The 18110-nt window shown below is 40.9% G+C and overlaps 1 protein-coding gene across 3 annotated transcripts in view; it reads right to left on the bottom strand.

Moving 5' to 3' along the window:
* Nucleotides 1–18110, bottom strand: part of C9orf72 (C9orf72-SMCR8 complex subunit) — an 81736-nt gene that overhangs the window by 9274 nt on the left and 54352 nt on the right. For all 3 annotated transcript variants that reach the window (XM_089678052.1, XM_089678055.1, XM_089678054.1), the window contains exons 6-8: nt 10038–10154; nt 4552–4787; nt 396–453 (exon numbers count right to left, since the gene is read on the bottom strand). In XM_089678052.1, the coding sequence (XP_089534178.1) occupies nt 396–453; nt 4552–4787; nt 10038–10154 (411 nt within the window). The remainder of the gene's footprint in view (nt 1–395; nt 454–4551; nt 4788–10037; nt 10155–18110) is intronic.

Below are 18110 nucleotides of genomic sequence, written 5' to 3' on the forward strand. Positions count from 1 at the left end.
GGCCATTTTCAGCAAATGCTACGCAAACATGGTCCACTGTTGTCATCATCAGGAATACAGCCGTGAGAAAAGTCATTGCTGGACAGTATATACAAGAATTGGCTGCAAAAAGAGTTACAACACATTTTTATAGGCAATAGATATGATACACAATATTTTAGCAAACTAAATATTCAGTTAGGTTTTTAACTTGGCAAACAGAATATGCCATTTATTTTCAAGCTTTTCCTAGAAGTGGGTAACATCACCCCAGGTTCACATCTATAGTTTGTACTACAGCAAAAACACACATTAATTTGCACTGCACCAAGAGAGAGGACTGTGTTATACTGTATAAATAATTGGCATTACGAAACTCCCCCTCTTTCCAAACAGAGGTTTCTTATAAATATTACCTGCTCTAAGAAGTTTCTGACAAATGTGTCTCTGTGTAGGATGTCTTGGAAAATATTCCTGGATAAAGAAAAAAGTATTTAAAATGATTTCTAGAATGCATACATTCAGATCAAAGCCCATTTATGGTCTCTAAAATTAAGCCGATTCAGGTAAATTGGTATTAATGCAGAGCAGCTTCAAGATAGGATGTGCTGGCAGATTGTTTTGAGTTGGATTAATGTTGCTTTTACTTCAGTGGTGCTACCTGAGTGCAGCCTGTCATTTCTTGGATATTCACTGGCCATTTATGGAGAGATTTCAAAATAAAATGAGACCAGGCTTAACAATCCCTGATGGGCAGCTCATCATGGCAACTGAAGAAAAAAAAAACTCTCTGGAACAGGGGGCATTGCTTGGTGCCTCTGGTTCCAAAGCTACTGCTCATGTTTCTCTACTGCCTAGGGATGGAGCAGGAGTGAGTACTTGGTAGGAAGGAATGCTCCAAGAGAACTCCACAGGGAGGGTCAGCCTGTGTGTGTGGCTGAGAGGTTCCAGTTCCCGCACAACTATGGAGCTGCGGGCACTGTGTGTGAGCCTCTTCCCCGGGCGCTGCCCTTTATGGATTATTGTGATATGGACAGGGACCTCTTGCAGGAATTGGTAAGGCTGGAACCTAGGTGGTACAGTACATGTGCCAGAATTACGTCCAAATGAGGCATTTGGAGGCTTGTAAAAAAACTGCAGGACCAGAGAAGAAATCAGAGAATATGCTGTGGAGCCGGAAGAAACAGAGAAAATGCAGAGACCTTAAATTAAGGGGTCACAAAATGCAGAGAGACCTTAAATTAAGGGTTCACAAAGATTTGAGGAGTGTGAAGTGGCACTGTGAGATTTACAAGCACTGGTGGTTTTCCTAGGGCCCCTTTCACATGGATGATACGTTCGGGTCCAGCTGCCCATTTTTAAGGTGGACCTGATTGGAACCTTTATTCTACCCTATGGAGTGGCGGGTGTAAGTGGACATGTGTCCGTTTACACCCACCGACATCCAATCTGACTCACCAAAAAGACAGATGGGGATCCATTCCCCTTCCATCCATTGGGTTGGGTGGCAGTCAGATTGCAATGGACAGGCAGTCCGTTTCTATACGACCGCCCTTAGAAGACCGTGGGCTGCATAAGTAGAGCGGACATGGACCTGTCATCCACTTGCTCAGCAGACAGATCTCCCGCTGAGCAAGCGGATCCGCTGATGGGTCCACTCCATGTGACAGGGCCCTTACACATCAAATGTGTATATGGAACAAGATACACGTGAATCAAAGTTTGTGCTGAAAAGTGGAACAATTTGCATATGAATAATGTTGGACTATAGGGATTGGTTTGGATCACAATAATAATAGCACTGGGAGTTCTGTGAAGGACCTTTATGATTAAGTCACTTGCTAATATGTTATGCACAAAACAATGAACTATTGTTCTATATTTGTAATGGAATATCGTGGTAAAAGATGAGTGAAAGCTAAAGGGATTAAAGCACTGCACATCTTTTCTTTGTTTATTCAATAACCACTTCAAATCCGGACACTATTACCCCCTTCCTGTCCAGGCCAATTTTCAGCTTTCAGTGCTATCGCATTTTGAATGACAATTGCGCGGTCATGCAACACTGTACCCATATGAATTTTTTAGCATTTTTTTTGAGACAGATAAAGCTTTATTTTAGTAGTATTTATTCACCACTGGGATTTTTATTTTTTTTGCTATGTAAATGAAAAGGTCCAAAAATTTTTTAAAAAAGTGTTTTCTTATAAAATTTTTTTTACACATACTGTCACCCTAGCAGTACAGTGTCACCATGGTGACACTGTACTACTTGTGGGGGGTGATGAAGATTTTTTTTTTTACACGGACTGCTTTTACACCCATAAAGGCTGTAAAAGCAATCATTTCTCCTTCTCTCTGGCTGCATTCTTGCAGCCATTGAGAACTACTGTGTGAGCTGTGATTGGTCACAGCTTGTCACATGGTACAAGGCTGTTGTACCATGTGACCTCTGTGATCATTCATAGATTTCACACGTAGTAAGCAATGATGTCAGAAGTGACATCTTGCTTACTACTCTGCATGTGATCACTGATTGGCCAATCAGTGATCACATGATCGGGACCTCGCACAGAGGTCCCGTACGACGATCGGTGTTCCACTGTGCCTGTAGGTGCACAAGCAGGGGGCGGGGAGGCCGTTTATAAACGGCCACCCAACCCTGCACTGCCACCGTCCAGCCGTTTATATACAGCAGCTGCACGGGAGGTGGTTAAGAAGCAACTTGTTCACAAGCGGCAGCTGGCCAGTCACATGGTGAGGCGAGTGTGCCAGTAGATTATAGGGAAAGGAGGGAGGTGTGCAACATGTTTTTCCTCTAAATATCAGTCTTCCTTCTTCAAAACTCTTCGAGTTCCCATCCAACTTCTCCCTGCATTCTACGAGCAGCCAGTCCGTAGTCAATGCCTTCCTAAAGCAGGCCATGCATGATGCGATATTCTTTCCTGCAAACATGGGTTGCAGGAAAGAAAAATCGCTTTATTTCCCCATCAGCACAGTCCACTGAGCTATTGTGTTTTCCCAGCAGGGCGAGCCTCCCCCACTGGGAGAACACAGTGATTACTGATAGCTGCTCTAATAGCTGCTAGCAATAGTTGCATGTAAAATATGACATGCTGGTTGTACCCAAGACATACAGCAATGGACAAAGCCTGCTCATAGATGGTTTGAATCTTGGCCGGTTCCTGCTGAACTGGCTGAGACTCGAACCATCTATGTCTGGCTTAAGGAACCACTGAGAGTTACCTGAACCTCTATTCAAATTTATGGAAATTCCTCCTAAGTACAAACCCTGCTGTCAGACATTTTGTGAAAGAACTTGACCTCCTCAAACTTTTTTACATCCTGTCTTCACACTGCACCTGATTAAAAAGGGCTCTTGCTTCATGCTAAAGCCTTGTACACACAGACTTTAAAAGGGGTGCTCCACATGAATGCATCTTGGACACTGAGCTGGTAAAAGAGTACTGAGGCAAAATCCCACAAAAGTGGCTCAGTGATCTCTGCACTCACATTTTAAACACATACTTTGGTGAGGTATGCACAGCTGCATTTTTCTCCTCTGAGTGCTCAAGAGTGCCCCTAAATTTTTTCAAACCTTGGGTTGTCAGCTAGATTAATTATATTATAATTTGATAGAGGTGAACTACCCCAGGAAAAAAAATTATCCACACTTATGCTGCACAAGAATGTAGCAGCAAATATGACTGTATTGACTATTGGAGTAGTGCTGACTCGTAGTTTGTTTTTTTTTTTTTTAAGTTTAGCTATGGGTGAGATTCATCCAGGCCAGAAAAATAACATTTGCCCTACTTCTTAGGGCTGCTTGGCAAGATAATGCCAACCGATTTGCGTATTGTTTAGGGTGCTATGAACAATGCAAGTATTTGTTTGGAAAATGGATAGTGGCTGTAAATGTTTTCCAGTACACTGTAAAACGTTTTGACTGACCTTAAGTTTCTGATCAGTCACATTTTGCAATGTAATTGTCATAACTAATGCTTGAACCAGTCCTTGTTTTTAATTTGACCACGTGTGAAGAAGCCTAAAGAGCAAACATTATATGAGAGCCAAACGTTGCTACTTTTATAGCATTTGCTGGGCTCAATCCTTTATAGTTTTTCTATATTTAAACTGCTGCAAGCAATAAATGTGCAGCGCTTAAATCACCAAACCCCTTCTCAGCAGCTAGCCAAGCTAAGGTGGAGAGGTGACAACTTTCGCTCAGAGGAATTGGATGTTCTTTGCAGATAATCAAATTAGCATTTCACAAGACAATTTCTTACTGCCAGCAACCCTGCTGCACTCATCCATTCATCTGCTCAACTGAGCAGTTAACTGTAGTTTTCATACCTCTATTAATACTATTTTCCAGCCCTCTCTCACAAGATGTCCAAATTAGCTTTCATACACTTAAGTTGTCACTCAGCTAATGTATTCTAGACAACAAGAGAGATGTAGCTTTTTGACAATATGAGTTTTCACAGCAGGAACTCTTGTCTATTAAAAGGAAATTCTGGAGGAAGATTATTATTAATAGGAAAATTGACTTGAAACATCAGCTCTACTTACAAGTTAGGAGTGAAACTTTCATCTGTGTGAATGATTGAATCTGCCACCATTTCTTCATCTGACGTGGCCTTCCACAGAGCTGCCAACTCTGCCCTCATGTAGCGTCTCTGGTTGTAGGCATGTTCGTGACACGGAGGCATCTGTTTGACTGTGTTTACATCTACGTCAATGTGAGTTGCAGGGTAAGGAGCATACATCACCTGCCGGAATGGAAGCACAAAGCTTCCAGTTGCGTCCTAAAAAATTTGCAAAAATTGTATTATACATTCACAGCTACTTAAAGAGAACCCTACAAAAAAAACCCTCAATAATGGTGTGAAATGAGCTTAGGGAAATGTGATAATATGCCAACTGCCCAGATTAAAATGGCTGTATTTAAGACTTTTGAATGAGCTAGCTAAAGAGTCAAATTACCCATAAACTGGAGTCTCACACTGTTTTTTTTAGGGACAGAGGGAGAAAAAAGTTGACACTTTGAAAAGTTGATTTTTTAAAAAACATTTGGTTAGAGCTGGAAGGGATTAGCTGGTATATATAATAACTGTTGATCTTGCTAGAAATACAGTGCCCTTGTCACTTTCTTTGGACATGAACAAAGGCAGATATTTTGAAGTTCAGCCTGTGCAACAAACATGGCTGCCTTCATACTGTGCTTTGAAAAAGTATTTATACCCCTTGAAATTTTCCACGTTTTGTCATGTTACAACCAAAAACGTAAATGTATTTTATTGGGATTTTAGGTGATAGACCAACACAAAGTGGCACATACATTGTGAAGTGGAAGGAAAATGATAAATGGTTTTCAAAATTTAAAAAGGTTTAAAATTTTAAAAACTACAAATAAATATCTGAAAAGTGTAGCGTGCATTTGTATTCAGCCCCCAAGTCAATACTTTGTAGAACCACCTTTCGCTATAATTACAGCTGCAAGTCTTTTTGGGTATGTCTCTACCAGCTTTGCACATCTAGAGAGAGTGACACTTTTGCCCATTCTTCTTTGAAAAATAGTTCGAGCTCTGTCAGATTGGATGGAGAGCGTCTGTGAACAGCAATTTTCAAGTCTTGCCACAGATTCTCAATTGGATTAAAGTCTGGACTTTGACTAGGCTATTCTACCACATGAATATGCTTTGATTTAAACCATTCTATTGTAGCTCTGGTTGTATGTTTAGGGTAGTTGTCCAGCTGGAAGGTGAACCTCCACCCCAGTCTCAAGTCTTTTGCAGACTCTTAACAGGTTTTCTTCTAAGATTGCCCTGTATTTGGCTCCTTCCATCTTCCCATCAACTCTGACCAGCTCAACTGTCCCTGCTGAATAAAAGAATCCCTACAAGATGATGCTGCCACCACCATGTTTCACGGTGGAGATGGTGTGTTCAGGGTGATGTGCAGTGTTTTCCACCACACACTTTTAGGCCTTCTTCATCAGAGCTGCGTTTGGCAGATAGGAACTTCAGCATGGCAGATTTCCCATGGCAAGGAGATATTCAGCCACTGAGTGTCAGTATTACAGCAGTTCAGCCTGTTTAGTCACTATACTGCCATACTGAAGTTTCTATCTGCCAAACCCAGCTCTGATGAAGAAGGGAGTACCCTTCGAAACGCGTTAACCTTCACCCCCCTTTTTGATTTACCTGTAACCCTGTTTGGATTATGGTTACTTATGCCTGTTATACAATCATTTTGTGAGTATATTTCCTTATTAATAAAATTAGTCACTATTTATTGAGGTAATGCGCAAGGTTTGTGCGCTCTTTCTTTCATCTTCCTCTCTACTAGATTTTAGTTAGGGGTATCAGAGTAAAGGGGGCTGAATACAAATGCACACCACACTTTTCAGATATTTAATTGAAAACATTTTCCTTCCACTTCACAATTATATGCCATTTTGTGTTGGTCTATCACATAAAATTCCAATAAAATACATTTACGTTTTTGGCTGTAAAATTTCAAGGGGTATAAATACTTTGTCAAGGCACTGAAGGTGCAGTGGAAACGTTAGTGTAACCACCTTGGAAAAATAATTGCCTTTTCCTGCTTCTAGCTCTCCACCGCATGTTCAACTGGAATGGCAGTTCTGGGGGATAAGTAAAGGACCCAAAGACCTGGTGAAAGATCCATCACAGAAAGCACATGGCCATAATATTGCAGCTTCACCACATAGCAAGGCTGAGCTAGGATCTTCACAGCTATTCCCTGAAGCTACCGACACGTCTTCCTTGGACATCTTGCAGCACTTTCCAGGCGACCCAACTAGTACTGCCAGAGATATAGCCCTGCTGGTTAAATCCTGTACCATGCTTCAAACCAAGTCTAATATAGCCATTGATAAGCGGACAACCATTCTCACCTACAAAATCTGAAAGAACGGTACACGCATCAACAATGTCAAACACATAACAGGTTCACAAAAAAGAAAAAAAGCTGGACATGGTGATAAAGACATCTCCATTCCTAAATTAGAAATCACATGGATGATTTACTCTGTTCCCAATAAAATATATCGCAGTCACTGGTTGAATGCCGGCTTCTATTTTACAGTTGTTCATTCACGGGTTGTAGAAGTAACAGCTGAAGCACCAATCTTCCTCAAGGACCACCTGAGTTGAGTAGGGTGAGTTAGTTTTTTCCATTGCTAAATTAGAGGACTTTAAAAACTGAGCCAGGAACCAAAACCTGCATGTCAGAGTGCATCCTGGTTGTCGACCTTAAAAAGTAATACTAATGCTTCATTTTTTCACTAAAATAGAAAAAGAGGTTTATACTTACCTGCTCTGTGCAATAATGATGTGAACCTCCTGCGCTGCTAAAAAATATATATAGTCACATGATATTGTGACGCAACGCGTCGGCCTGACGTGGTGACGCACTTCCGGCGTGGTGGCCATCTTGGTGCACCTTTTTTGATTCCTGTACACCCATGCAGATTACACCCAAAAGCATAGGGTTGTAAAGCTGTCATCTTTGAGGACGGATGTGAGTCGTCTCCATATGTCTATGGTTTGTTTTTTCCATTAAATTTACCTGCTACACTATGGGAGATTGTGTTTATTTTTTTATGGCACATACCCATATCCCATAAGAGGAGCCACTGTTTGATTATCGACCCCTAAGAGAAGGATATCTATGGATGGGGAAAGTGGATCAGTGGATATCAGTTGATGCTGAGAGGATTTGAGGGTTTGATCCCACTATACGCTTTGACCTTCACGGGTCGAAGCCTGGAGGTGAGAGGCTAATCTAGCCGTGTGTTGGAGTTTCTGCACCTGGAGTCACTTTATGATCACGTGTGCTTGCAATTGCAGTAGTGGTGTCACCCACCCATTGGACATTTGCCTACACATTTTTTATTTTTCATTAGGGTTTTTAGTGTGATATTTTTTGCACCTTATTTGCATGATTGATCACAGTCTAATTATTATTATTGTCTATTGCTTTCATGTGTTAGAAATTGTCACAATTATTGTTACTACACAGTATTTATACATTATATTTTTTCTGATATTAGTTTATTATGTATTTTTGATCACTATGACCACTTGATTATTATTATATATATATTTTACTTCACAAGGTGTATTATATTTGTTATATATATTTTTTATATATATTTTAAAATAATTTTTTGATTTTTATGAGTAGCGCCACATTTTTTGATTTTTATTTCTGCTCTGTGCAATACCATTGCACAAAGCGGTCCCCTTCTGTCACTCTCCACTTCTACTCTTCTCTTGACAGAAAATGACCAACAAAAGCATAAAGTTTACTTAAAATAGTCATAAAATATGACTCTTTCACAAAGAATACAATAAGTTTTCATGTATACAATTATCCTGCTTAAGGCACAAAGGATCAACACATTTTGCAATTCACCCACTTCCTCAGGATCCAAGCCTAGTGTATACAAGTAAGATGATCAATCTCATTCATAACGTAGACAAAATTATGTGACCAGGTAGTACCAACTGTATGTAATCTTGAAAATCACTACTAAATGGGGGATAGAGAAAGGTCCTCCAAAGCCATATGGTTTTTACAGCCAGCCAAATCATCTATCTCTTAAGGGACTCCCATCCGCTTACCACCTACTCTGGTGCAAAATGGAAGCCTCAAATACGATAAAGCCCCAAAAATATTCTTGTAATAACCAGCTTCTGAATTAATCGAGGTCACTCATATGATTCCTCCAGGAAAAGAACATGCAGTCTGTTAGTATCAAGAGAGCACCACAACCTTTTATTAATGCGTTTGCAAATGACTCGCTTCCTCAGGATCCACGCCGCGCATATACATGTAAGATGATCAATTTATACAAGGTAGATATCTTATATGTAGATATACCAGCACATTTTTACCATGTTTTGCGATTGGCTAGCTTCCAAATACTAACTTACAAAGATATTTTAGGGGCTTTATCGCATTTGAGGCCATTTGTGCCAGAGCAGATGGAAAGTAGATGGGAGTACCTTTAAGACAAATACTTTGGCTGGCTGTTGACACCATACGGCCTAGGAAGACTTCTGTCTCTATCCCCCATTCATTGGTACCGCCTTGTCATATAATTTTGTCCACATTATGAACAAGACTGATCATCTTACATGTATGTGCTAAATATGGATCCTGTGGAAGAGCGTAGATCCTTTATGCATGAAAAAATATGACCAATCCTGTATGACAGAACACAATATTTTATGATGATTTTAAGTAAACGTTATACTTTTATTGGTAATTTTCCGTAATAAAGATATTACTTTTTATTTAAAAAAATGTATTGTATTTTCGTTGAAAGTCCCGTATATATTTCTTTCATCTGACAGATGTTGGATCGAAAGATGACGTGATGTTCAGTGAATATACACAACATCAACAAACATGGATACAAGAAAATTTTTGTGTCTTCGTGGTGCTGATCGTACAATTATTTATTGTTTTATTGTCAACTATTACCTTACGTACAATTTGCCTGTTATATATTACTTGTTACGCAATCACAAGTAAATGTATACTGTAACAGATTTTTTTTTTCTGCAATGGTTTCAATTGGAGAAAACCAATAAAATATTGAGAAAAAAAAAATTAAACAGGAAGAGCGGAACCCCTTTGTTATGGCCTCCACATCGGGCAGGCTCTGAAAACTCAGATGCAGACCAGTGGTGCAATCCCTCAGAAATAGAAACAAGTGAATGATTACATTTGCTGTCATCCAACTGAACCAGAAATCTGAGTTTGGGAAGGACAGCCCCTTTCATATCTTACTGAACATAATCATACTTCTGGTAAGAATCCTATAAACCATAATCTAGTGACCTCTTACAAAAAATAACATGGAGAGCAACTCTGCAAAACAGGAACATAATATAATTTGTGTCTCTGAACTTGAACTTTTGAGCTATCAGCAGATAAAAAGCCAGCAGATGTGAGAGATCAATGAATGACAACAGCACAAATCATGCCCCTTTGAAACAGTTATCCCTTCATATACTGACCTTCAGCAGGCCTTGCACAAAGAAGCCAGATTCATACTTGAAGGATGATTCAGACCTGCACAACCTGGAGCATTTACGCTCTGCAGGAGAAAGAAAAAGGCACAGCGTCCGCACCATCTGTAAGACAGAATAAAAATGAAAGGTAATGCGTAATGCATGAAAATATGCATATCTGTAATGTTTAAAAACAAAAAAAAACTTTATGTAATATTCATGAAATAGAACATGACAGCTCTTCATTAAGGAAAAAAAGGAAAGAAAATAATACGGCAGCAGGTGGGCTATATTGCAGATGGGAACCGCACTGTAACCAAAGTCAGGTTTTGACATGAATATTAATTAGGAACCCAATGCCATTTTACTGAAAGCCTAAACAAAATGATAAAAAACAAGCAAGAATCCTTAAAGGATATTTCCTGTTTAAACAAGCATGTTTGACCCTTGCCTTACTGACACATGAAAAGGTGAACTCTCCCACACATCAGCAAGCACACCCCTTCCCTACACACTTATTACTCAACTCTGACTGCTTTGAAGTAGAACTATACTGTAGGCAAAGCTTTTTTTTTCCATTTTGGATAGAGTAGAGGAGGGTTATAACCCGTCAGATCTTTTATTGCCTTCTGTGTCCCCTTGTGGAGATTTCCCTTTCACTGTCCCATAGCCAAAACAGGAAGTGAGAGGGAATCCCTGCAAATTAAGGACATTTCTTGGGGACCCCCAGGTCACCAGAACTGGTGAAATGGTGAAACCCCCAGGTCACCAGAACCCAAAATGTGAGATTTTTTTTTCCAACTTTAACTTTCAATAATAATAGTAAACAGGACAAAAAGAGGGTGAATCTCCCTAATGGGAGCACAGACAGCAAAAAAAGCTGACACATTCTAAGCCTGCTTTATCTAAAACAAAAAAAAAAAAAGGTTTTGCCTTTAGGGCTGCTATAAAACAAGTATAAGCCTTCTAGCTGTTTACTTATTTAAATGAGAAAATTAGGTCAAATTGAATGAACATAAATAATATTGTGAAATTTAATTTTAAAGTATTTCCCTTACAATGACCAATTGTGGAATACTTGCAAAAAAAAAAAACCAAAGCAACAAACAAAAAAAAAAACTCCATGTTTTAATGAACTTTAGAATGTTCATTTGCACCAAGCTGGGGACTTCATTTCCAGCTCTGGGAATAAACCTGAGTCAGGCTAAACACTGCTCAGCCATTTACAAGACACTTTATTTATTTCAGGTACTTATATAGCGCCGTCAATTTACGCAGCACTTTACATATATATTGTACATTCACATCAGTCCCTAACCCTCAAGGGGTGTACAATCTAAGGTCCCTAACTTACATTCATACATACACATACTAGGGCCAATTTAGACAGGACCCAATTAACCTACCAGCATGTCTTTGGAGTGTGGGAGGAAACCGGAGTTCCCGGAAGAAACCCACGCAGGCACAGGGAGAACATGCAAACTCCAGGCAGGTGGTGCCGTGGCTGGGATTCGAACCAACGACCCCAGTACTGCCAGGCGCAAGTGCTAACCATTTAGCCACTTTGAGGTGAATTTACTAAAACTGGAGTTTCAGTAAATCAGCCCCTTTGCATTTTATGAATGAGTACAAGGTTTTTATCTGAATGCTGAGGTGAAGATTGTGACATCATCCTCCCATCTCAGTCAAAGGAACATTTCATTTATACACTGATGCAGCCCTGTGTGCGCAGTGATTTATTTCAGGTACTTATATAGCGCCGTCAATTTACTCAGCACTATACATATATATAGTACATTCACATCAGTCCCTAACCCTCAAGGGGCGTACAATCTAAGGTCCCTAACTCACATTCATACATACACATACTAGGGCCAATTTAGACAGGAGCCAATTAACCTACCAGCATGTCTTTGGACTGTAGGAGGAAACTGGAGTACCTAGAGGAAACCCACGCAGGCACAGGGAGAACATGCAGACTCCAGGCAGGTGGTGCCTTGGTTGGGATTTGAACCAATGACCCTTGTACTGCCAGGCGGAAGTGGTAACTATTTAGCCACTGTGCTGCCCTGTGTGCGCAGTGATATACTATAGTAGCAACAGCTACATACAGTAAGCAGTGCTGTGTTCCAAAAGCAAAAGGAGCGACTTCTCATCTACTGCCAGAACCAAAGTCAGGCAAGCCTGACAAATAGCACAAGAAAACAACCGTAAGAACAGGCTGTGAAAGAACGGTTCTAGATAAACCCAGGCAGAGTAGTTCAATGCACAAAAAATCCTTTATTACAAATCTTACAAAAAGGTGAAACCTTGCAAAGTGAAGAAACACACACTACACAAACAAAAATTAGCAATCTGGATTGCAATATCAACAGGCTGTCAATAATTATGTGATGTAAATTGCCAATAACCACGGGTATGCTCTAATCAATATAAAAGAATACATAACCCTGTAAGGGAGTCAAAAGGTAATACAGCAGGTAGTTATATACGAAAGGCAAAAATTGACTGCTGACATAAAAATGACTATATTGAAGAAAACATTTTAGTAGGAGTCTGAGTGACAGAGGTTCCAGTCATCCTATGAGTAGGAAATACTAAGGATCATATCAATCAACCCAGTGTCCATATGGGTAAATCATTAAAGTCTGAAATGATGTTAAAGGACAGTCATTATCTAGCCAGCATTTGCTAAAGATCAGGGACTGCAGGAAAATAGATGACTGTTCCAGCAAAGCAGAAGTTGTCAACAGAATTAGGCTTCAGATGATATAAGGGTGTGAGCAGAACAGCATATTGGAAATATAGAAAAAGCTCCAGTTGAAATGGTACGTTGTGAGACCGTAATTTGCATCACTCACCAACAGTGTATCCAGCCCTTCATAACTTGGTGGTGGGTGTTTGATCTTGAATGTGTCTTCGTACATTTCTCACTGCTATACTGTTCCCCATACAGGCCTTACAGTCGCCCCTGGAATTACTTCTGTGCAGGGAAAGGTGTATTGTAGAGCTGTGTAGGGCATCACATATGTGTCTTCAAGTCCGATCTAAGATGCTCACATGTCTGTGAGGATGCCAGTGGACATTGCTTCTGGGTGTGATGACGTCATTACGTTGACGCATTTCATCCGCCAATCACCGCAGACTTCGTCAGAAGCCTGACAAATCCCATTCTGGAGAAGCCTTGTATTTTTGTCAATGAATACAAGGCTTCCCGTGACTGGCAGAGGTGGAAATCATGACGTAATCTACCCACCTCCTCGCTTTGGCCAATTAGTGGAATCTTTGTATTCACTGATAACAATATAAGGCTTAACCTGAACGGTGACGAAGCGCTCAGGCCGGCTCTATTTAATTCCAAAAGTGGACGGGAAGTCACCCATAATGCTACGGAACACAGCAGCACTTACTGTATGTACTGTAGCTTATGATACTACAGTACAACACAGAGCACACAGTGGCTGGATCCATGTGTAAATGAAATACTGTATTTGCTCTGATTGGCTGAGTTGGGATTATGATGTCACAATCATTACCTCAGCCATTCAGATGAAGCCCTGCATTCATTCATAACATACAAAGTTTCCTGTGAATGGCTCAGCAGTGCTACTGCAGTACATTGCAGCACGCACAGCAACGACATCACTGTAAAACTGAAAAAAAAAACCCCTTTATTTCAATTGTAAATTACTTTCAATGTTTTGTACCAGAATCACAATTGTATGGTGAAAAACATGCAGGCTCGATCTCACTCCATCACCAATGGATTTGATTGACAGCAGCAGGAGTCAATGGCTCCTGCTGTCCTCAGGTACAGCCCTGGATTGAGATCAGGCTCACGTAAGTATTTGGGGGGACTGGAGAAGCACTTACATGCAGAGAATGCATTAAGGTAAAAAACCTTCAGCCTTCACAACCACTTTAATCGCTTCCTCTCCGCCCTATAGCAATAATACTGCTACAGGGCGGCACGGGTGCGCAAAATCACATATACATGATTTTGCATCTCCGGGTAGAGGGTGCATGCGAGCCATGTGCGCACCCTACCCGTGCTGCTATTCACGGCCTCGGCTGTCAATCACCAGGTCCCGACCAGTGATTATTTACCGGCATCCGGCGAACGAGGAGGATTACCGACGGAGGGAGAAAACTGTAAGTAAACAATACAGTTCTCTTTCCTGTCAGCTCCTGCATACTGCTATGCATGGCTTTGCATAGCAGAGCCATGCATAGCAGTGTGCTTACAGTGAAGCACGCACACACAGCACACAGTTAACCCTCTGATAGACCCACGTGTTAACCCCTTCCTGCCCAGTGCCATTAGTACAGTGTCAGTGTTCTGTATTAGCACTGATCACTGTATTGGTGTCACTGGGGATGTCAGTGACACCAAGTCAGTTCCCCCCAGTGTCAGAATGCCAGCCGCAGTCTCGCTATAAGTTGCTGATCATCACCATTACTAGTAAAAATTAAAAAAAAAAAAAAACCCAGTATATACACCGCCATTTGTAAACACTATAACTTTCACGTAAACCAATTAAATTACATGCATTTGGATCTTTTTTGGCAAAGACATGTAGCAGAATACATTTTGGCCTAAATTTATGAAGAAATTAGATTTTTTTACTGGACATGTTTAATAGCAAAAAGTCAAAAATATTGTTTCTTTCTCTTGTCGGTCTTTTTTTTTATAGCGCAAAAAATAAAAAAACGCACAGGCGATCAAATACCACCGAAACAAAGCTCTATTCATGGGAAAAAAGGATGTAAATTTCATTTGGGTGCAGCATTGCATGACTGCGCAATTGTCAGTTAAAGTAACGCAGCGCCGTAACACAACAAAAAAAATGGCCTGGTCAGGAAGGGGGGTAAATCCTCTGAAGGGCAAGTGGTTAAGTTATGTTTTTTTTCTGTCATCTTACTGCACACTGCAAGGGCTAACAAACATTTATATCTCGGGGGACAAGGCAAAGGAGATCTACTTGACTGATCTTCCACTCCCGTAGGCCTTTTCATGATGAAAGACTGGTCTCTGCAGCCTCTATACCCCCTGCACTTCTGTAGCTGCATGCCTCTGACATCATTAAGATGAATGCAGGGACAACAGCCCTGCACTGGATGTGAGGACACCAAGTGAAAGACCAGTGCCAGAGCATAGGGGTGCGTTGTTTGTAAGGGGAGCAGAGGATCAGATATGTAAAAGTGCTATTAACACTCCATAGACTAAATAAGTATTTAACCCTTGGGAGGACTTTTACGTTTCCTGTAGTTGGGATTTAAATGACACAGATATTGCGGAATATACAGGTTCACTGAATTTTCTTGTGAAGGTCAAGCTGGATCACATTCCTTTCACTTTCTAAGCTTTTCCTTTTGTTCTTTTAATATGATGGGCAACCGTATTGTTTCATAGGGAGGATGGGCAGCAAACAGCCCCACTTTTACAGGAAAAGTCAAGGTCTGCATATAAATTCAATTGTACAGGTTTACACATCCAAGCAGCATTTGTAGGCATCATACATGTAAAAAATGGCTTCTCTGGCATCCTGTGAGTAATCAGCCAGAAGACAGATTAGTCTTCATAGGGATTGCATGTCTGCTCTGACTGGGGAAGAACACAACTAAATCACAAGTCGCACATCTATCCTGAGAGATAAAGCTGCACTGATAGAATTTAAAGAACAGTATATGTGCGCCCAGATTGGACACTGAAGGTTTTAAATGTTCCTAAATATTAGTAAAAGAAATTTAAAGCAAGCCATCGCTGGCTGCATATACTGTAAAGTAATTCATCATTAGACCTTCGTTTACGCATAAGTGATTTGAATCACATTTGCGGAAACGCTTCAACAGCACATTTCCAAGTTATTCTGTTGTGCCCGTTCACATCTGACCCATGTGCTGTCACAAATTCCAGAAGCTTCTTTGGGGCATGATTTGTTGTTTCTCCCCCCATAAACTTTAACAGGTGCCCTTGACCATAAAAACCATCTCTTCCTCCTAGTAACAAGGTTTCTATTGGCTAAATCAAAAATACTCATGCCTGAAAAACGCAAGAAGAAACAGCTACCAAAAGATAAAAGCAAGCTAATGCTCATATGCAAATCAGTTTGAGATCACAACAGAAACTATAAAGTCCCGATTCAGCCAGTTTCTAGACAAGCACTTGGTGTTTCTTTACGTTGGAAGACTGGCAGGTTGTCAACATTTTGCTCTCCTTAGAAAACAAGACTCCATTCACACATCTAGGTGTTTTTGAGGCTTTTTTTCGCATGTTTTTTGCAAAGCAATAAAGAAAGGCTTTTTTTCCCAGTAGGATTGTGCGTTTTGGGCTCCACAGACTGCAAATTATGAGAGCACATGAAAACACAAATAATCTGCTTTTAAGCAAATTTTCAAGCGCTCCCATTGATGTCAAAGGGGGCAAGAATGCACCATTTTGCTTGAAAAGTAGCTTAAAGCAGGGCTTCACCCAAAAGGGTAAGTTCCGCTTGCTTGCACACCCCCCCCCATCACTGCCACAGTTGGCTCTTTTTTTTGGGAGGGGGAGGAAGAGCAGGTACCTGGTTGTGACAGGTACCTGTTCCCAATTCTGGTCAGATTGACGCAGCAATGTTCCTTCCCCCCGGCACATCACAAGTCCCAGAAGACTGCAGGGACCATTCACAAAGGGCAGCGTGGCTCCCGCATTTGCAGTAGGAAACCGGATGTTAAACCAAAAGGCTTCAATTCCAGTTTGCCATACCTAAGATGCCGAAGCCTGCATCCAAAGCCAATTGAAGAATAGGCTCAGGTGATGACATCTCTGAATCCCTGGACAGGTAAGTGTCCTTATATTAAAAGTCAGCAGCTACAGTATTTGTAGCTGCTGACTTTTAATTTTTGTGAGAGACTGGAGCTCCTCTTTAAGTACCTTTTCAAGCTTCAGGCATTAAGCAACAGGTGCCTGAATGCTGAACAGGAACAACTTAAAAGCATGGGATGTGGCTTGTTAAGCATTTTAGAGCCTTGAGATTCAAGCTACAAAATGCTCAGGGGTGAATGGGGGCTAAAGGGGAAAGTAGTTGTGATTTTATTACTTCTGTTGCGAATGCTGAATACGAATTCCACCACAACACTTTTAGCTACAGGTGTGAATGAGGGCTTGTTTTAAAATGCTTTCATTGCTTGTTCAGAAAATGCAAACATTTGATTGATTTTTAAAATGAATCTGTGTCCAGATTATGCACAATTCCACCCAGAAATCATATCTTGACCACTATCTAGCTGACTGCTCTAGTAAAAAAAATTAAAAAACAAACAAAAAACAATACACACTAAGCTATATGCCAGAAGTTCCTAAACCCATGGTCAAACCCAAACTCATGTTCATAGTAAGGTTCCAAGTCCTCTTGTTTCTATGTGTGAGGTTCTTACCGCCTCCTGCAGTGGTATGATCCTTAAGTCTAGGGAGAGGATGTGTGGCCATTAGGTCTCTCTCTTCAGTCTGGTGTTGCAGCTGTCCCCCACCGACTTTAAGCTTGAGAACTGAGTGATCACATTGCTGCTGATCACCCAGTTCTTGCGTCTCCTCTAAGCAAAGAGTGGTGACTGTCAACACCTGGGTCAGGCTCTCAGTGGCAAGCTGAGCTAGCTGCCTGTAAGGCATCTGGGTGATTCCCAACATTATTGGTGGGATCCCTCTAGAGCAGGGGTGCAAACTGGTGGCCCTCCAGCTGTTGCGAAACTACAAGTCCCATCATTCCTCTGCCTTTGGGAGTCATGCTTTTAACTGTCAATCTTGCAATGCCTCATGGGACCTGTAGTTTGGCAACAGCTGGAGGGTCACCAGTTTGACACCCGTTGCTCTAGAGCATGGAGTGGCTCTGTGACGTCAGCTGACAGCAGGCTTTAGGCGATTCTGGGTCATAGGCTTCATAAGTGCACTCCTGTGTCCCACAAGAGAAGTATGACCAAAAGAGGTTTGGCCATACTTCTCTTTAAATTTCCCCATGGATGGGCTTTAAGAATGGAAATTCAAACTAAAAAAATTAAATTTTTTAAACTGGTTCTACTTGAAAAAAAAAAATAATAGAACAG

Source organism: Staurois parvus, unplaced genomic scaffold, assembly GCF_062004578.1.
Source record: "Staurois parvus isolate SC_StPar_1 unplaced genomic scaffold, SC_StPar_1.0 ptg000198l, whole genome shotgun sequence".
NCBI classification, from domain to species: domain Eukaryota; kingdom Metazoa; phylum Chordata; class Amphibia; order Anura; family Ranidae; genus Staurois; species Staurois parvus.